At 32.1% G+C, this 20,263-nt stretch overlaps 5 protein-coding genes across 11 annotated transcripts; 3 read left to right on the top strand and 2 right to left on the bottom strand.

Moving 5' to 3' along the window:
* The first annotated feature begins 4,878 nt into the window (after nucleotides 1-4,878).
* On the top strand, nucleotides 4,879-5,696 carry LOC105218950 (DNA-directed RNA polymerases I, II, and III subunit RPABC1). The gene has a single exon (XM_011194838.3). The coding sequence runs from the start codon at nucleotides 4,999-5,001 to the stop codon at nucleotides 5,629-5,631; it is 633 nt and encodes a 210-aa protein (XP_011193140.1). The 5' UTR covers nucleotides 4,879-4,998; the 3' UTR covers nucleotides 5,632-5,696.
* Nucleotides 5,697-5,700: 4 nt separating this feature from the next.
* Nucleotides 5,701-8,239, bottom strand: LOC105218951 (zinc finger protein 260). Of its 6 annotated transcripts, none has more exons than XM_011194839.3 (6): nucleotides 7,805-8,239; nucleotides 7,631-7,753; nucleotides 7,459-7,551; nucleotides 7,243-7,335; nucleotides 6,858-7,190; nucleotides 5,701-6,804 (listed from the first exon to the last, which is right to left on the bottom strand). In XM_011194839.3, the coding sequence occupies exons 1-6, from the start codon at nucleotides 8,057-8,059 to the stop codon at nucleotides 5,824-5,826; spliced, it is 1,878 nt and encodes a 625-aa protein (XP_011193141.3). In that variant the 5' UTR covers nucleotides 8,060-8,239; the 3' UTR covers nucleotides 5,701-5,823. The 6 variants fall into 6 exon arrangements, with proteins under 6 accessions (XP_011193141.3, XP_054088195.1, XP_054088196.1 ...); XM_054232223.1 differs by having other exon boundaries at nucleotides 6,600-6,804; nucleotides 6,938-7,190; XM_054232220.1 differs by lacking the exon at nucleotides 7,243-7,335.
* Nucleotides 8,240-9,092: 853 nt separating this feature from the next.
* LOC105218952 (zinc finger protein 37 homolog) lies at nucleotides 9,093-14,391 on the top strand. Of its 2 annotated transcripts, none has more exons than XM_011194843.3 (5): nucleotides 9,093-9,563; nucleotides 9,623-9,763; nucleotides 9,880-10,224; nucleotides 10,499-10,618; nucleotides 13,299-14,391. In XM_011194843.3, exons 1-5 carry the CDS (start codon nucleotides 9,303-9,305, stop codon nucleotides 14,274-14,276), a joined length of 1,845 nt encoding a protein of 614 aa, XP_011193145.1. In that variant the 5' UTR covers nucleotides 9,093-9,302; the 3' UTR covers nucleotides 14,277-14,391. The 2 variants fall into 2 exon arrangements, with proteins under 2 accessions (XP_011193145.1, XP_011193146.1); XM_011194844.3 differs by lacking the exon at nucleotides 13,299-14,391 and adding an exon at nucleotides 11,196-12,739.
* A 131-nt stretch (nucleotides 14,392-14,522) lies between these two features.
* On the bottom strand, nucleotides 14,523-17,553 carry LOC128922283 (zinc finger protein 37-like). The gene is made up of 4 exons (XM_054232216.1): nucleotides 17,141-17,553; nucleotides 16,939-17,079; nucleotides 16,402-16,881; nucleotides 14,523-16,207 (listed from the first exon to the last, which is right to left on the bottom strand). Exons 1-4 carry the CDS (start codon nucleotides 17,420-17,422, stop codon nucleotides 15,155-15,157), a joined length of 1,956 nt encoding a protein of 651 aa, XP_054088191.1. The 5' UTR covers nucleotides 17,423-17,553; the 3' UTR covers nucleotides 14,523-15,154.
* Nucleotides 17,554-18,090: 537 nt separating this feature from the next.
* Nucleotides 18,091-19,893, top strand: LOC105218948 (putative nuclease HARBI1). Its single transcript, XM_011194836.3, has 3 exons — nucleotides 18,091-18,316; nucleotides 18,374-18,608; nucleotides 18,673-19,893. The coding sequence occupies exons 1-3, from the start codon at nucleotides 18,290-18,292 to the stop codon at nucleotides 19,590-19,592; spliced, it is 1,182 nt and encodes a 393-aa protein (XP_011193138.1). The 5' UTR covers nucleotides 18,091-18,289; the 3' UTR covers nucleotides 19,593-19,893.
* The last annotated feature ends 370 nt before the right edge of the window (nucleotides 19,894-20,263 follow it).

Below are 20,263 nucleotides of genomic sequence, written 5' to 3'. Positions count from 1 at the left end.
TCAATAGATACGCATACGATGATACTTGGGATCCTGGTTGAGATCCTGACAGATGCATGTTGCCAAAGGATTTATTCAATTAGATTGGAGCTAACGTTCATGGAACACGTACAAAACATCTTTTGGGGATGGGTATATGTATGTATGTACGAAATGTAATAAAATTGTATGTAGTGTGGCAAGATTCCTTTTTTTATCGTTTTTTAGTCACTCGAAATGCTGTATTACACGAATTAATTGTCCAACAGCTCTGAATTTTGTATACATATGAGGCTTTAGAAGGTATTTGTACTTTAAATTTTAGTGGCGCCTTCCCATGCGAAAGTATAAATGGAGAGACCGATAAAAGATTAATCCGACTACTAAGTTTTTTATTACAATTTGACATTGCCTGCGAAAGGTCGACTAGAAACTATAAAACTTGTTTATTTTATTACATACATATACTGGATTTAATTATACTCTCGCAACATAGTTGCTAAAGAGAGTATTATAGTTTTGTTCACATAACGGTTGTTTGTAACACCCAAAACTAAACGAGTTAGATATAGGGTTATATATACCAAAGTGATTAGGGTGAAGAGTGGAGTTCAAACCGGATATCTGTCTGTCCGTTCGTCCGTCCGTCTGTGCAAGCTGTAACTTGAGTAAAAATTGAGATATCTTGATGAAACTTGGAACACTTGTTTCTTGGCACCATAGGAAGGTTGCTTTCGAAGATGAGCAAAATCGGACAACTGCCACGCCCACAAAATGGCGAAAACCTAAAACACATAAAGTGTCATAACAAAGCCATAAATGAAGCTATGGAAATAAAATTAGGTACAAAGGATTGTTCTAGGAAGGGGCATATTTGGATGTAATTTTTTTGGGAAAGTGGGCATGGCCCCGCCCCTTACTAATTTTTTTTTTACATATCTCGTAAACTACTTAAGCTATATCAACGAAATTCTCAGGAGTCGTTTTTTTCAGGTATTTCCTTATATAGTCCTAAAATGGAGTATATCGTATTATAACCACGTCCACCTCCCATTCAATGATTATGTGTTGAAAACTTCTAAAAAATGCTTTAATTCAGTAAGGGAAAACACCATAAAACTTAAATTTCATTATAAAGAAGGTACAGAAGAGCTCCACCCAAATTCGTATACAAAATTTTAAGTGGGTGTGGCTCCGCCCACTTATGGGTCAAAAACCATATCTCCGAAACTACTCGACCAATATCAATGAAATTTGGTTTGTAACATTTTCCTTGCATCTCAATGATATATTGTGAAATTAGGCCAAATCGGTTCACAACCACGCCTACTTCTTATATACCAGTACTTTACTTTACAATATATATATTTGGTTTGTAATATTTTCCTTGCATCTCAATGATATGTTGTGAAATTAGGCCAAATCGGTTCACAACCACGCCTACTTCTTATATACCAGTACTTTACTTTACAATATATATAGTTAGCATTAGTGAAGATATCGGAACAGAACTTTGCATAAATACTGCATTTATAGTGTGGCAGCCCATTTCTAAAAATCGGACCATAGGTTTTCAAGACCCCATATATCGAACATGAGGACCTCGGTGCTTCTAACCTAATATTAGGGATTCAAACTTTCAATGGACTTAATACTTTACACATGACGAATATGTGGGTCAAATTGTTTTTTATCTTAATAAATTTAAATAAATCAATTGCAAATTGCCTTCCTTACTTGTTTTTACTTATTTTTGAATGACGCGACAAATATGAACTTTAGACATCCAGGTTTATTACACTTCTTCCATGCTAATACTAAAATGTAATTATTCTGATTAGAATCTTAATTGGCCAGCGTGCCGCGCTGAATGACTGGTCGGAAATAAAACTGGTTAAACACTCACATCGTCTGTTCTTTATTTTATTCTCACATTGTTTTATGTTGTTTTACTTTCTTAAGTTATAATATAAAAAATGTTTTGTAATTATATGCAACATTTCAAAAAAAAAAAAACGTTGAACGTAGACCATTAAAATTGAAAAAAAAATTAAATAACTATAATAACTATAAATAGGTTTACTATCTCCTTCAGAATAGAGTAAGAGAAATTTTAAACAGATGTTATTGAGAGTATTTTTTATTTTCCTAGATTAATAAACTCATAGGGCATTCAACTATTGCAGTGATAATTTCCTGATAAGCGCTCATTAATGAAGAAATTTGTAAACTAAAAGAGAGTTAATGTAGGTCAAGAGAAAGAATACGATCTACTTCAATGTGAATCAACTTTGCCCGCTTATGTCAAGCGGAGCTACTGCTCAATGAAATTGATCCGACTTCAAAGTACGTTCCGAAATAAAAGCTTTTGCAATGCGAAATTTATTCAACCAGAACTGCTGAAGATAACGTCATTAAGAGGTTAGATGGGTTTCAAACTTTGAAAAAACCTGTCTTATTAAGTAGTGCAATATGTTTGAAATATTATCCAAAAATATTAAATCAATCCGAGTAAAATTCTAAGAGATGAATGTATGAATTTTCAAGTCGGTGGAAACGATATCTCTAAAAATTGAAGCGATTTTGACACATCTTTGAAATAACATTATTTTTATATTTTTATATTAAAACTATTTAGCCAATACACAGTGGCTCCGCCCATAGGCCAAAAATCAAAAAATCTATCTCACGATTTTTTTACAAAATGTCTACAGATGTCCTCTTAGTTGTCCAAACTTCCTATTTGCAAACCGGGTTTTCCTAAAAATCGATCGGTACATTCTAAAAATAGAGTGAAATGCATGAAAACCTATATTTTTTTAAAGCACATCAAAATTTTTTTGAAAAATTTCGCAGCAACAACGAACTTCAATGTTCAGGTAAACGAATCAAGATTATTTTTATCGCCTATTTCTTTACCTTTTTTGTGCGTCTTCAATTTGTTTGCATAAAGTTTTAATTGCGTTCCCCCTTTAATTATATTTTATATTGTATTTAGCAAAGTCTTAAGGTAACAAAAGTGTTAAAGTTGGGTGCGGAAAATTGTGGATGTATTCGTCAAAAAACTAATCCCCTATGAATTAACTATCTTTAAGTTCAAACTCATTAATTGGGCTAAGAAAGCTTGGGAAGTGTAGTAGTGAGAAGTATTTTTGCGCTTCATTGCCATATAATGGCAATTAATGTTCTATGTGAGCTATATGACCTAGTAGTCCGATGGGGCCAATTTTTTTACTATATATTTAAAATAATTTATTTTTCCAGATTTTTGGTGAAAATTTGATAGCGATATCTCAACGGGAAATATTTATGACAAAGCGCCTTCATACAAGCCGAGCCACTGTACAATATATGCCTAAAATTTGGCCAAAACAGTGAGTTTTTTTGTTAAAAATATATGAAAAATTCAAATTTTAATACTTTCTTTTTTCCTTCTTTCAAAAACGATATTTATCCATGCATTCAAATTTGTATACAAAATTTTAAATGGGCATGGTTCCGCCCACTTATGGGACAAAAACCATAAATCCGAAACTACTGGACCAATTTCAATGAAACTCGGTTCGTAATATTTTCCTGGCATTCCAATGGTATGTTATGAAAATAGGCCAAATCGGTTCACTAATACTGCATTTATAGTGTGGCATAGCCCTTGGCCGCAATCGGATCATAAGTTTTCAAGGCCCAATATATCGAACATGAGGACCTCAGTGCTTCTAATAAATTGTTTACCGAAAATATAGGTAAGTCTCTCAGAATTTTCTTCTTATAATATGTCTCCGTCCAAAAATGAATGTCATAACTTCCTAATACCTAATAGTATGGATTTCAAACTTTTTACTTCATATGCGGAATATGGGGTTCAAATTGTGTGTTATATTAATAAAATTAAATAAATAAATTGTGAGAGTATAAAATGTTCTGTTACACCCGAAGTTAGCCCTTCCTTACTTGTCTTTAATAAATTATACTTTATTATAAGTAAGTAGTATTAAAGCATTTTTAAAATTGTTGTATTGTTATTTTTGGCCTACTTTCCAAATAATACTGTAACGAAAATGGCACCAGAACAAACTAGAATTAACTATCGAAATCGATAACTTGCCAGATGTATCTAGACATCGATACTCGTAGTTGCCAGAATGTTCGAGTGCCGATGTATCGCTTACAATCGACTATATAAGGGCTGCCGGACTGGCAGCAAGACACAGTTCTGATAAGAGAGTTGTCGAGTGAGGACAATTCTAAGGAGAGAGTTGTCGAGCAAAGTGTAAACAAGTTATAAGTTAGAGTTATAAAGTAGAGTATTGAGTACTAAAGTGTTAAGTTATAAGGAAATAGAAATAAAGATTAGTGTATAGCCATTAATGTGTGACTTTTATTTGACAATCCAGTGAACGAACTCAAGGTAGAGTTTTGGAGTAAACGACAGATTTTGGAAATCCGTTACAATACAATATTTAATTTCATCTGCCTACCACTTTACAATGTATAAATATAGAATAACTTCGTTGGACCAAAATAGTACCTTTAAGGTGTGGAACCTCTATCTAAAAAGAGTCTAAATGAAATCATAATTTAATAAGCAAAAAAGATAAAAATGGGTCGATACTTCCCCTAACTATACCTAATGAAAGATGTCTCATGCAAGAAAAGAAACTATTTAAGTATTTTAAATTATTAGAAAATGGTTCACCGACCAATTAACAAAAATTTTGATTTTATTATGAATGTGTGTTATGGATATTTTACTATAAATGTTTAACAAATATCTTTTAAAACAATTATAATAAATTTGTTGTAAAAATATTACCTATAAAAAATATCGATAAAATTAAATTATAATATCGATTAAATATTCAGTCTCGTCTTGAAATGCAGTTGGCAATTCTGCAAAGATTGCTGTCAAAGTGACAAACATTTCCATTTATTTCACATTCACATTTTAAATCAAATCGCATTGTGCTTGCTCCGTCAATAGTTTTATTTAATTTTTGTGTGTTTAATTAAAGTTAAAATATGGATGATGAAGCAGAGACTTACAAGCTTTGGCGCATTCGCAAAACAATAATGCAACTTAGTCACGACCGTGGATATCTAGTAACACAAGATGAATTGGATCAAACATTGGAACAGTTTAAAGAAATGTTTGGCGATAAACCCAGCGAAAAGCGGCCAGCACGTTCTGACCTTATAGTTTTAGTGGCGCATAATGATGATCCAACTGATCAGATGTTTGTTTTCTTCCCGGACGAACCGAAAATTGGCATAAAAACTATCAAAACATATTGTACAAGAATGCAAGAAGAGAATATACATCGTGCTATCGTAGTAGTTCAAGCAGGCATGACACCATCGGCCAAACAATCTCTAGTGGATATGGCGCCCAAATATATTCTAGAACAATTCCTTGAATCCGAACTTTTAATCAATATTACCGAACATGAACTGGTACCGGAGCATGTTGTAATGACACCCGAAGAAAAACAAGAGCTACTGGCACGTTACAAACTGAAAGAAAACATGTTAATGAGAATTCAAGCGGGAGACCCTGTTGCGCGTTACTTTGGACTTAAACGTGGACAAGTTGTTAAAATTATACGTTCATCGGAAACAGCTGGTCGTTATATATCTTACCGACTTGTATGCTGAGATCTAGTTTTGAATTAAGATGTAGAATTAAAAATAAATTTGATATAAACTATATATAAAAACGATTGTGTGGTTTGTTTATAATTGCGTTCAAATTTTCTTATTTTATTTATCGCACTCTAAAATCTAATGTATTTCCTTGCATTTTATTTCCATTATTAAGGTTACATTAAAATTCTCACTTAACTATTGTCAACTATTTATAGATTTTTCAGATTTTCTTACGTTAGCTAATGATGTTCCATGCGATTTCATATGCCCGCTAAGACCTGCATATTGGGCAAAACGCTTCGTGCAAATTTTGCAAACAAATTTTTTTTCTTTATCATGAATATATTTGTGCTGTCGTAATTGTTTATCACTTGGAAATCCTTTGTTGCATATATTACAAATTTTATCTCGAACTTTTACGTGTACATGCAAGTGCTCTCTTAATAAACCTTTTGTGTAGAAAGGTTTGTCACAAAACTCGCAACTGTATCGAGGACGGTTTTGATGGCGTTGCATGTGCGTACTAAATAAAGATGCGGTTCGTAGACTCTTCCCACATATATCACAAAAGTATGGTTTCTCACCTGTGTGGGAGCGAATATGTATTTTTAAATCGCTGGATGTTGCACAAGATTTATTACAAATTTCACAATTATGTGTGTAATCATGTACATGTCTACGCAAGTGTACGGTTAAATTAGCAACACACTTAAATTCATGATCACATATATGACATTTGTATGGTAAAGAACCATCGTGCGCCGATAGATGTATCTTAAATTGCCCTAAACTAGAAAGTATTTCGCCACATATTGAGCATTCATATGGCGCCACATTTACTTCGATGAAAGCTATGTGATCAGAGTATGAGTATGGCGATTTATAAACAGTTTTATTTCGTTTACATCTTAATTTTTGGTTCTTTTCGTTGGAACAGATTTTTCTCAATTTTGCTATTTCGCTTTCTAAATCCTTTTGTGTCATAGAAAATCCAGTTTTCAAATTAAAATCTCGGTGTATGCATTCTAACGCATCACGACGTCGATTATTAAACCTATATGTAATGTCACTTTCATCCCAAAGGCATGGATACTTTCTATAAATTTCTGCTAAAGCGATATATTGCCCATCAGTTAACAATGGCGGTGCCAAAGTTGGCTTTTTGATTTCTACAGTTTGGGTCTGGAAAAAAAATAATATAACAATCTAATTCCATTTTACAAAACTTTACATACTTTGTGGGGATATTTCTGTAAACTTGGTCTTTGTTTTAAAAATGATTTAAGATCTGTAAGCCAAGCCGGTGTGTACTCACGTCCTTTCTTTTCATAAATTCTTCTACGTATAAGTTCAGTATGAAGTTGAAACCGAAATTTCGCTATTAATTTCTGAATATTTTTCCATTCATCTGGCATATCTACATGTGAGGCTATATTTTTTAAAATCATCTCCTTTTCTTTTTTTGTTGGTTGTCTAAGTTTTTTATTCCATAACTCTGGGTGATCTGCATAACTTGAAAATATTGCTTGCATCTTAATATTATGGAATAACTTTTCAAGATCAACAGTCTGTAAAGAAATATTTATTATTTATTTTTACTTTATAAGCACGAATACACACTTGTTCACCCCTAGACATTTTTGCATTAGTAACTTTTTCAGGTGTGTTTTCTTTATAATCGATATCAAAGGTTTCCACAAAAATATTGTTATCCTATAAATATATTATTATTATTTTATTGTGGTGATAGAAAATAAAAACCAAATAATTGTGAGGAACACTACCATGATGACGGTGTTTTGTACTTAGACACTAAAGAATTAATGCAATACACACCTGTTCATCGATACGGATTTCTGCATTAGCAACTTTTCCAGAAGCATAATCTAAATGGTTTATATCAACGGATTCCACAATAATATTGTTATCCTAGAAAGTTAAAATTTGTTTATTATCACTTTTTTTCTCAATGTAATATTAGGTCTTTATATCTTATCATTTTATTTACATCACTGTAAACGTCTCCACATTCTTTTGGAATAACCACTTTTCGACTGTTTTTATCTTCAGATTGTAATTCAATTTCAACTCTCTCGAATCCTTTTAAATTACAATAATTTTCGTCTTCGCCCTATAAAACAGGATTAAACCAACAATTTGTAAACATACATACATAATTTACCTCCAAGTCCATTTTATCAGCCAGCTCGTCGATTTCATCAGGTTTTGCAAAAGAATCTTGATCGAATTCCTTTATATTTTTCTTATTGAATTTAGAAAGATGATCTTCGTACATATGATGTATAAATTTATCCAAATGTAGAAATGTATATTCACAAAATGTGCAATTTAGAAAGAATTGTTTTTCATTATGGCCTGATAATAGAGCAGTTATTTCTCCACATTTCATTTCCTCATTTTCATAATCCATAGCCATTAAAGTAAAGCTAAGTAAATTAGCACTCAACTCACTGTATTTGCATAAATGATATTTATATTAAGAGCCTTGAAATAAAATAATATTTTGAAATTATCTGTGTAATTATTCAATTAAAAATTCATTCACAAAATTTGTAAACAAACACCATGAACATGCTATGCAGTGTTGCCGTTCTTACATCCATTCATTACAACTATCATAATGTATGGGATATAATAAAAAAAAATTAGACAACTAGTAGTAAGTGTACCTTGAAATAACTCAAATTTGTTTTATTTTTGGTTTTTGTCAGTAAAATGAGTAAGTAAATTGGTAGAAAAGTTAAATTAAATACGTTACATATTTGTAAAAATTAGGTGTAAATTTTTAAAATTTGTCCTTTGAGTCGTTTTTACCATTGTGAATAGTCTTCATATGTAAAACAAAATTTGACAGCACACAGCAAGCGGCGATAGAACTTTGATGTTGCTTTCACGTTTAACATTTTTGACATGCGAGCAGCGCCCAAAGACAGCGAGCAGAGAAGTAAACAATCAATTACTGCTAAAGTTACCCAGTTCAATTCAACTGGTACAACCGCCGCTTGGATATGTGCTACCAAATTTAGTTTTACACCATTCACAATGGTAAAAACAATATTGCAACAGTATTGTGAATGCTTAACAGGGACATTTTGGTACAGGTTTTATGACAAGTGTTGCTTATTTGTTTAAATTTCTTGATAGTTTGTTCGTTCGATTCTCTCCAACACTTTGCCAATTGAAGACAGCTGTTATAGATTAAAATTATAAAGTGTATCGAAAATAGTTTTTTGTATTAAGAGTAGAAACTGAAAATATTGGCGAAGGTTCTGATATATATATATTTACAAATAATAATTTGTAAATTAACTAATAATAAAATAGGAATCGAATATATCCAACAAATTGAATCGTCTTACAAATTAAGCTAGGCAAATTAAAAGCAACCCTGAAAATAAGTTACAGTAGTTGAAAAACGTGCTTGCATCAACATTGTTAAGCTGTTGATTTCGCTGGTATACATTCGGCATGCTGTTGCACTTTCGGAATCGATTTATTTAAATATCTATCGAGTAATTTTCATAATAACCATATCTATATGGTGTTTACAATTGTTTTTTCAAAAATATTTGTTTACAATTCGGTCTAAGTTTACTATTTTGAATAAATAGGTGTAAAGTTTATATACAAATTTTGAATCGTAATTTAAATAAGGAAACATGGAGATTGAGAGAGATAATGCTAAAATTCAATGCACTGATTTCAAAAAATGCGGAGAAATAGCCACATTGCTGTCGATTGGAAAACCTGAGTTTTTTCTGAATTGCGGTTTTTGTGAATATACTTTTCTTCAATTAGATAATTTTATCCGACATATGTATGAAGACCATCAAAACGAATTCCCAGATTGTGAACTGAAACAGGAATTAGCAGAAATGGTTGAGGAAAAATATAGCTCGGATACCGAAGAAATTGAAGATGTAAGCTTTATATTGTTAAATTGCAAATACAAATCAATTAACAAATTCATTATTTTCAGCATAATAGTGTCAACGATTTCATGTTAAAAGGATTTGAGAAAGTAGAAATTGAAGTGGACACATCGGAAGAGCACATTTCAATCGATATTGGAGAGAACTTTAAAAAGGAATATTGGGATGAAGAGGATGAAGAGGATCTAGTAAGTTTTGGTACATATTTTTTATAACAAAAACAAAACAACTTTAGAGTTTTTAAGTTATTATATATTCCCACAGTTCATTGAAGGATTAATGTTTTGTATTCACCTGTTCACAGCTTGAAAATACTTTACCAGCAAGCGCACAAGAGGAGTGTCTAAAAGAAGATAAGAAAAAAATTACGGAAACCCAAAAATATAAAAACGAACTATTAGACGATGAGTTGTATAGTGAGGACACCCTTGATGACTTTACGATTACTGAGAGAATTACCAAAGTAGAAATCGAATCGACAAGTATTCGCAGGCGAAATGAAAAGAGAAAGAAAAATACCTCAAAAGATGGTAGAATGAGTGAAGAAACTGCTACTGACTCCGACATTCCAGAAGAAAATGAAAATTTGTCTTACATTGAAGAAAATAGACATATTCCTAAAAAGAGGCTTAAGTTAGAAGAAAAAGAGGTAAGATTACAAAATTATATTAATAACGTTTTCAGAACAAAATTTATCTTATTCTATATTGTCATTTTCATAAAAAAACTGAATTTTATGTTTTTATTTACATATTTTACGTATTTCAATCACACATCTTAAAACTTTTACAATGATCAGTATGAATTCATTTGCAATCCAATCGGAATTAAAATCTGATATTAATTTATGTTCAAAATACCAATAATTTCACACTTAAACTTAGATAAATTTACTCATCTTCTATTCATTTCTTTAATAACAGCTGGCTAATAATTCTGATGAATTTGATGATTCTAACGTGGGGAAAATATCAGAAGAAAATGAAGTTTCAGATTCTGGACATAGCGAAAATAAAAAGAAAGGAAGTCTATATGAAGCTCAAGTAAGTTTACTTATTTTTATTATAAATATTATTTATTAGCATAGTATAGGGTCTTGAGTATATTTAATTTAAAAATTAATAATAATTTGTGTATATTTTCAAAATTTATAAGGAAAATTCAAAATATGAACCTATGTAAAGTTTTACTTATTGCTTGTCTCAGGCTAAGATTTCTCGACATTTACGAATTTTTGTAAATTTTGCCAATTCTTTATAGCCTAAAAAAGAGGTGGAGATTATTCCGTCGTTTATAATGCTAGCAGTTACTTTAAATGTAATCCGAAAAGATGTTTAGCCATATTTTTAGATTCCACAATAATATGTTATTATATACACAATTACGTAATCTATAGTTGACTCCAATAAAATTATATGGCTTAGAAGCTTTGAATTATTGTTGAAGTACACATATGGCTATATATAACTACAAAAAATGTTTACTATTTAATAAAGATATATATATATATATATATATATATATATATTTGTGCATATAGGCTAAGTTTTTTGATTAAAGATTATGTTATGTAATATTCCAAAATGTATATTGGTAATTGTTACAAATGGTTTCTTTCAGACGAAAACAATACTGAAGCCTACAAAAGTAGCAATACCAAATATCATTTTAAATGATAAGCAATGCAAAGCTTTAGCTGATATTTACAAGACTCATGCTTGCCTTTGGGATGAAAAGGACATCACATATCGGTTTTGCAATAGGCGTGAAGAAGCGCTAAAATCTATACTTGAGAAATGCAATGAAACATTTGGTTTAAGCTTGACACAAAATGAATTGGAACGTGAAATTGTAAGAATGCGCAAAATAACTTCGATAGAAAAGAGACAAAAAATTCTTTCGAAAAGAAAAAACATTAAATTCAAACCGCTATTCTGTACATATTATAAGCACATTGAATATCTTGAGGTGGATGTGTCACCTTTCGAATGTACAATATGTGAAACATTGTTACCTGGTTTGGGTAAGCTTAAAGTGCATGTAGCATCTCATGATGGTTCGCTGCCATTTAAATGCCATCTCTGCGGGCATGGCTTTCAGCTGGCAAGTAATCTCACAATACATTTGCGTAGGCACGTACAAGACTACATATACGTTTGTGAAATTTGCAACAAGTCTTACGCCACAACCACAGATTTAAAAATACATATGCGAACACACACAGGCGAAAGGCCATATGTCTGCTCAATTTGTGGCCAAAGTCGTACAACTGCATCTCACCTATTTTTACACACTTTGCGACACCAGAATCGACGACGCCACCAGTGCAAGATCTGTTCAAAGGCTTTTATCTCAAAGGGAACTTTAAAAGATCACATGTTGGTGCATTCACAAGTCCGTGATAATATTTGCGATATATGCCAAAAAGGATTTAAAACGAAAAAACATCTTTATCAACATAAATTAATTCATTCTGCAGAAAAGAAATATGAGTGTAAATTTTGCGGCAAACGCTTTGCCCAATCGGCTGGTCTTAAAGGGCATATGAAAACGCATGGTACAAAGCTCTCAGCGACGTAACGTGGCATTCTATCCTATCGTTTGAAATACAAATATGTTTACAGCTTAACATAGTACGTTTATAAATTATTATTTCCAAAATAATAGTAAAAATATCGAAATCATAAGAAAGGCATTTCAATTTATGTAAACTCTTCTAGTGTTGTTTGATATATATGTTTTGCTTGAGTGGTGTGCAAATTGACAATATGAATTTGTTATTTTAATAAATGAAATTTAGTTCTAATAAAATAAACTTTACTCATTCACTTAAACTTAAGCTTTATATAATATAATATTCTATTTAAAATAATAGAATAACCATTGAATTTATAAAAAAAAATACTAATTACACAAATGCTATTTATAACAAAATATTATTTAGCTCAGTAGTATTTTTATATCTACGTATTGGTTGTATCGTATTTTAGTTGAAGTAAGATATATCCATATACAATTACATTTAGTGACTCAGGAAGATGTGTCAACAATATTTATTGGAATTTGAGAGTGCTATAAAAATTAGAGAAATTTCTCTCGAGTGTTGTTGATTATAAACGATTGTTATGATAAAACATTAATAAATTAACAAAGTAAAGGAATAATGCAATTAAAACTTTATTTTATTTATGGTTCGCTGAGTCATGAATATACGACGCTTTCTTTATTCCTAGTAATTTTATAGTCCGAGCATCCACCTCCGAGTACAACAACTATTTGAAGCCGGCTTTAAATTTGTAGGTCTCCCTATTTGTAAAGGAAAATGTGGTAATTAAAAAGTCAGTAAGAAATAAAGAAAAGAGAAAGCACTTTAACTATTCGCTTCAACATAATACTTTAAAAAGCATTTTCACTTTGTTCCAACCCTGCGAAATAACACTTTTCTGGGCCTACCGTTGGGCGACCTCGACGACAACTAGATTTATACTTTCCGTTTCAACACGGCTGGATAATCGCTAAAACAACAACAACTATTACTTTTAAGTACTTTGAGAGTTCTTACGCATTGTTCACAATAATTCTTTTTGTCCTTTCAACTGAATTATATTTCAAGTACCATATAGTTAAATACTGCATTTCTAATATTTGTGTGACTATAATATGACGTCACCGATTTTAATGCATACTATATGAAATACAATATAAATTTTTTTTTTATTTCAGCCCCAAACAAAGCCAGCGATTATGACGATAACAACAGATAATCAACTAGAAGATGAACACTACCAACTTTTGGCTACAATTTTGGAGGCGAATACTTGTCTGTGGAATGAAGAGGACATCGCATATCGGTTTAAGAATAGACGTGAGGAAGCATTACAAGGTGTACGCGAGAACTTCAATGAAAAATCTGGCCTAAACATGAGCATAAATGATTTGGAAAGTGAAATCGTACGGTTGCGAAAATCTTGCTCGATAGAAAAGAAACAAAAATTGTTTTGCAAAAGAAACAACTTAACATTTAGACCAAACTGTGCGTATTTTAAGCACATAGAATATCTGGAGGTTGATGTGCCACCTTTCGAATGCACAGTATGTGGCAAGTTATTGTCGGGTTTGGGTCAATACAAAGTGCATGTAGCATCTCATGATGGTTCGCTGCCATTTAAATGTCATCTCTGTGGACATGGCTTTCAGCTGGCATCTAATTTAACCGTGCACTTGCGGAGACACGTTCATGATTACACTTACACTTGTAAGGTGTGCAACAAACCCTGTGCCACGACTACTGAATTGAAAATCCATATGCGCTCACACACCGGAGAGAAACCATTTGTTTGTTATATTTGTGGACAAAAAGCTCGAACATCTTCACAACTTTTAGTGCATACGCTGCGTCACCAGAATCGACCACGTCACAAGTGCAAATTGTGTCCAAAAACTTTTTACGAAACTGGTACATTAAACGAACACATGAGTGTTCATAGAAATATCAGAGACAAAATATGCGAAACATGCGATAAAGGTTTCACTACTAATAAGCAATTACGCCAGCATCAGCTCATCCATAATGCCGTGAAGAAATATGCATGCAAACTTTGTGGAAAACGGTTTGCCCAATATGCGGGCCTTAGTGGCCATATGAAAACGCACGGCACAAAATTGTCTGCGAATGTTGTCGAAAATGTTTTATTTGATTAAACTGTGCTTCTGTTCTTAATCTTAAACTTTGTTAAATATGTATAAGTATTTATGTTAGATTTTTCAAAAACAACGTAAAATAATTAAAATCGTCCAAATATATCGAAACCTTTCTTTACAATTATTGTTTTTAATTGGAGTTATCTCGACAAAATCCCAGACAATCGGCGCAACTGAAACGACTCTGTTTAGTGATAATATATGAGTCATATTTTTCTCCGGTTAACTGGTGAAGTAGTTATTGTGATACCTAAATTGTGTGATTATTAGACAATTTATTTGAACATCTATTGAGAAGCTTTTGCAGATTTCCGTCTATATTCCGCAGCAATTTGTAACTTAATATTATACTCTCGCAACAAAGTTGCTAAAGAGAATATTATAGTTTTGTTCACATAACGGTTGTGTGTAACACCGATTATTTCAGAATTTCTATTCGATGGTGAATCCCAAATCCCAAAAAAAATCGAGTTAGAGAAACTTTGAGTTATGGAAGGTAATTCCTATGAAATTTGACTTCTATTGCCAATTTAAGAGTTCGATTTATGGAGAACTTCGAGTTATGGAAGTTTGACTGTATAATTAAAAAAGTACCTGCGAATGCATAAAAAGTTTATTTTTTCGCAGAGAAATTACATGCCTTTGTATTTTGTGAAAATAAAATGCTTACAAATAATTCTTAAATTAATTTTTTTAGAAAAAAACTATTCATACTTTCAATTAGCAAAACGCAAATTTTTGTTAACAAAATGTGAATGCTTAACAGTTTTGAAACAATATTTTCAATGTATGCCTGAATTATAGCTTATATTTCTTATGTATCGATTACATACTATTCTTTATGCACATGGGGCAGATAATCTAATAACTTTTTAGAATTATACATCATTAAGTCCGTACGTATCTTGACTCTTCGTACTGCCCGAATTTTCACCGAAGAAAACTTCTGAAAATTCATTTAATTCCTCTGGAGTTTTTTTCGCTGTTAACTTTGTGCCATGTGACTTCATATGCCCACTAAGGCCAGCATATTGGGCAAAGCGTTTTCCACAAATTTTACACAAGTATTTCTTTTCAGCGTCATGTATACGTTTGTGTTGTCGTAACTGCATGGGACTTTTGAATCCTTTGTTGCATATATCGCATATTTGGTCTCTTGTAGCTCGATGAACGGCCATGTGTTCTCTATATAAGCCTTTAGTGTAGAAACCTTTTGCGCATACTTCACACCTGTGACGCGGTCGGTTTTCATGACGTCGCATATGTGTATTGAACTTTGATGCTGTTTGGAATTTATTACCACATATGTCACAAACATAGGGTCTTTCACCGGTATGAAAACGCATGTGCACTTTTAATTCTGTGGTCGTTGCACAGGGCTTATTACATATTTGACAACTATAAGTGTAATCATGCACATGCCTTCGTAAATGTACAGTTAAATTTGTGGCTAACTTAAAACCATGTCCGCAAATATGACATTTAAATGGCAGCGAACCATCATGAGACGCTAAATGTACTTTGAATAGACCCGAACCGTTAAGTACTTTTCCACATATTGTACATTCAAATGGATTGACATCCACTTCAAGGAATGTAATGTGTTCGTAATAAGGACATATTGGCTTATACTCTATGTTCTTTTGTTTGCACATTATCTTTTCTTTCTTTTCAATGGAGCATGTTTTTCGTAACCGTAGAATTTCTCTTTCCAATTCCTGCTTTTCTATATCAAAACCAGTTTCACTCTTAAATTCATCATGAACAGCCTTTGAAGCTTCGCGACGTCGGTTACTGAATCGATACGCTATGTCATTTTCATCCCAAAGGCTAGGATATCTCTGGTATATTTTAGCAAGTGTAATAAATTGATCGTCATTCAAAAGGGTTTCTGGAGGTGGCGTCTTCTTGGTCATTTCTCTAAGATGAAGCTGCAAAAAGAAACAAGGTTTAAAAGTATTGCGAATACGCAGGTTTCTTACTTAATTGTAATTATCACTACTTGACACTTATACAACTTTATAATTTATAAAACTATGTTCTTTTGAAAGCAACATAAACACTATTATTAAATGTACGTTCCGTCTCATCCTTTCACATAGTCTGTTAACATATATTTCCTTACCTCTGATCTTTCTAAAGCTCTCCTTTCAAGATACTCCTTACGCTTTTCGTTGTCCAACAAAAATGCCATTGCATCAAAATAGTAAAGAGTTGATTTCTCAAAGGCCGATATTCGTTTTGATTCTCGTCGAAAAGTTGTACGCAATCTAAAGATCTTTTGCCTTACGTCATCTTTTGTAGCATTTGGATATTTTTCTTTATACTTTGCAAGTAAGATTTCATATTGTTGGCTGCGTACCAATCGGTCAGTATAATCTTCGCATTTTGAGTCCCACAGTGCTCTACATGAATGATATACTTCTATAAGTTCTATAATAAAGTTTCGTTTTTCTTCACAATTATTAGTTTTCATTTTTGTATTGTTCTCGTGCGTCTTGGTATCGCTTTCTTCGAAATTATAAGTTTCTTCATAATCTAATTCACTGCTAGTTTCATATTCATGCTCTGACATCTCACGACATTCATTAGTTTCAAAGTTATCCTATAATAAAGAATTTAAAAATTAATTTGTATCCCCCAAACATTAAATAGGTCTTACATTTTCCATACTGTCTTCGCTAATGAATTCTTTTGGAACTATTTCTTCTTTGATGTCAATAGAGCGCTTAATATCGGTTGTGTCCAGTTCTATTTCAACTCTCTCAAAGTCTCTCATATTATATTCATTTTCATCCGCATCCTGTAAAACAAACGTTCGTTTTTCATTTATCTCAATTTATATGTATACTTATGTCAGTTACCTCTGAATTTCTAGCCGAATTCATACTTGTTTCCAAGTCTTCGATTTCTTCATCGTAGTGATCAATTTCATTTTCCTCTTCCTCTAGTTTTGGTTGATTTATTTCGACTAAGTGATCTTCACAGATGTGTTGCATGAAATTCTCCAGTTGCAAAAAGGAATAATCACAAAATTCGCAGTTTAAGAAAAATTCTTTCTTTCCCACTGACAGCATTGTAGTTATTTCTCCACATTTCTTTAGTTTACTACATTCAATTATTTGCTTTTCAAAACCCAACGCCATTATGCACTTTTGATCCAACTTTTAAATACAATAGTGTCCAATATTTCTTATCCTACTATTTCTAAATAAAAACACGGATGTTATTATCATCCAAATCAAAACTCTTTGCTAGGAATATGAATAATAAATCGAATATATGCAACTATCGATATTTTTTAAGGCACACATGTAGAGCCATTTGTGTGACACATTTCGTCCAAAAGAGCTCGTGCAATCTATTACAATTTGAGCGATGCGCTCATGCGCTAAAATATCCTCTTAATCATACGCAAATTGCTGCACCATTTGTCTTTGGTGGGGAAATAATTAAATCTGCGCAGAAACAAAATGTTACCGCTTCATTTCTAGCTGCGTCCATGCCTTGCGTTTATTGAATCAATGTTTTTTATAGAAAGTTAAAAATATTTAACGAATATATTTGTATTGTACTTTTTGAAAATTATTTGTCCTTTGAGCCATTTTAGCCATTGTGAATTATCTAAATATATACAACAAAACTTGGTAGCACTAAGCAAGCGGCGGTAGAATTTTTATTGAGGTATCGGCTTACTTCCTTGTACAAATTCAATTGCATAACTTTATAAAATTTTTGACAAACGAGCAGCGCTCAAAGATAGCAAGCAAAGAAATTGTCAATGAAATAGCTCATCTCATAAGAACATGTGTATTCAACTCAACTGTCAAAAGTTCGCATTCGCGAGCTATGTAGTTTCTGCTTAACTATTCAAACGGTCTGGCAGCACTGAAAAAGCACAGTCGATAATTGTATCACTAGGTCGCACTGGATTCCTTGGCAGTTCAGAAACATAAACAAAACATTTTAAAAACAAATACAGGTAGAATACAGTTTTATATTAAAAAACGAAAATGGACGACAATGAGCGCGCTAATTTGGTAAGAAAGTATTTTTAATCAAAAATGTTGTGTTTATACTAATAAATTACCGTGAAGGTTTCTCGATATTTAAAACTTGAGGAAGAACTCATGATCGGAAGTGCTGGTATACTGTCATTTTTAGAAAATTTGCCATCTAGCTCCAGTTCGGAATCTTCATCAAGCTCTGAGGAATCGGAACGAGAGGAAACCAGCAAATGCCAAAACTTTTGCGAAGTCATTGAAGGCTATGACGAAACCGAATTCAAATCGCATATGGGATTGCGGCGTTCAACCGTGGAATTTTTGATTGGTATGTATGAAAATATAGTATTATTTTATTTAGAGTTACAATTATTTATATATTTTATTTTCAGAGGAATATGCAAAGAGCATTGAGCCCAAAACAAATACTGGTGGAAGGGAAACTGTACCACCAAGAAAAAAGGTGTATACTTATATTTGGTACATAAGTAATACCAACACATTTCGTGAACTTGCTTATTTATTTGGTGTTTCTTCTTCAACTGCTTGGGCTATAGTAGGCGGCGTATCAAGTTGGCTTATAAATATGGGCCAAGAGTACATAAAATGGCCGCAAGGTACAGACGCAATTGCGACAAAATGCAAATTTGAGACAAGATGTGGTTCTCCTGATGTAATCGGTTGCATAGACTGCACTCATATCCACATAAAAGCTCCTAAAGAAAATAAAGAAAATTATTTCAATAGAAACCATACATATAGCATAGTGCTTCAAGCAGTAGTGGATGCTGATAAAAAATTTACAGATGTAACTTGTGGCGAACCTGGTTCTCTTCATGACAGTGCAGTTCTTCTTAGATCGGGTCTTTTTGCAAGAGCTCAATCAGATTCAGAAAACATATTTCCAAATAATGCTTTTCTTTTGGGTGATTCAGCCTACCCTGCAACTAGTTGGTTAGTGCCACCTTTTAAGGATTATGGAAACTTGACTGCATCACAACGAAATTTCAACAAATTACACTCTTCTACACGAATAGTTGTAGAAGAGGCTTTTGGTTTATTAAAATCTAGATTTAGAAGATTGTTACATTTTAGCGAACAAACAAATATTTGTTTTGTGGTGAATATAATTGTTAGTGCTTGTGTTTTACATAATATATGCATAACTCTTGATGATTTAAACGTTGAAATTTACCAAGATGAAGATTTAGAAAATAGTTTACAAGATGAGTGTAATGAAGTCCATCCACAAACGAATAGTAATAGGCGAGATGAATTATTTCAATATTTGCAACAACAAAACTTAATATAGAGACATACATTTTACGAAATTTAAATAAAACCAAAGTGCATTATAATAATTTTACATAAAAGAAATATAAAAGCCAGGCATAAATACTTATGAATTTCATTTATATAAAACTATCAGTTATTTTTTTTTTAGTAATCAGTATTTAACACGACTCAGACTAGGAAACTTAGAACTCGATCAAATGAACCATTGTTGCTATTCGTTTTGGTCAGAAGTTTCGTCTAAAAATTAAAATATATTACTGCTAATAAAATGCTTAAAATAATAATGTTAATATTGGTATTACCATTACCATTTTAAATTTTCGTCCATTTCGAAATTTGTACAAAATGGGTAGCATATCGGCGAATGTCCACATTTCTTTGCAGACCATGTCAGCTGCGAAACAAATAAAAAGTATAGATTTCGTTCTTAGCTTAGCATTCATCATACTTTAGTGAAGAAGAATAGGGTTAAATTTTTTCATTCGCAATAATTTAACTTATAATCTTAAATTTTGGGCGATATATTCTGGAGCTGAGTGGGAAATTGATTAAAATGGCATAAACAAATACAGATAGAACACGTAAATCAGATATTTATCTATAGTAGATCAGGATCTATAGTTGTACTGATTTCAACTTTACAATTTTGTTTTGACAGAGAGGAGGTCTTAAGTCTAACCGAGCAGA

Source organism: Zeugodacus cucurbitae, chromosome 5 (genome assembly GCF_028554725.1).
Source record: "Zeugodacus cucurbitae isolate PBARC_wt_2022May chromosome 5, idZeuCucr1.2, whole genome shotgun sequence".
In the NCBI taxonomy this organism is placed as follows: domain Eukaryota; kingdom Metazoa; phylum Arthropoda; class Insecta; order Diptera; family Tephritidae; genus Zeugodacus; species Zeugodacus cucurbitae.
This window is presented reverse-complemented; position numbering and strand designations above follow the sequence as displayed.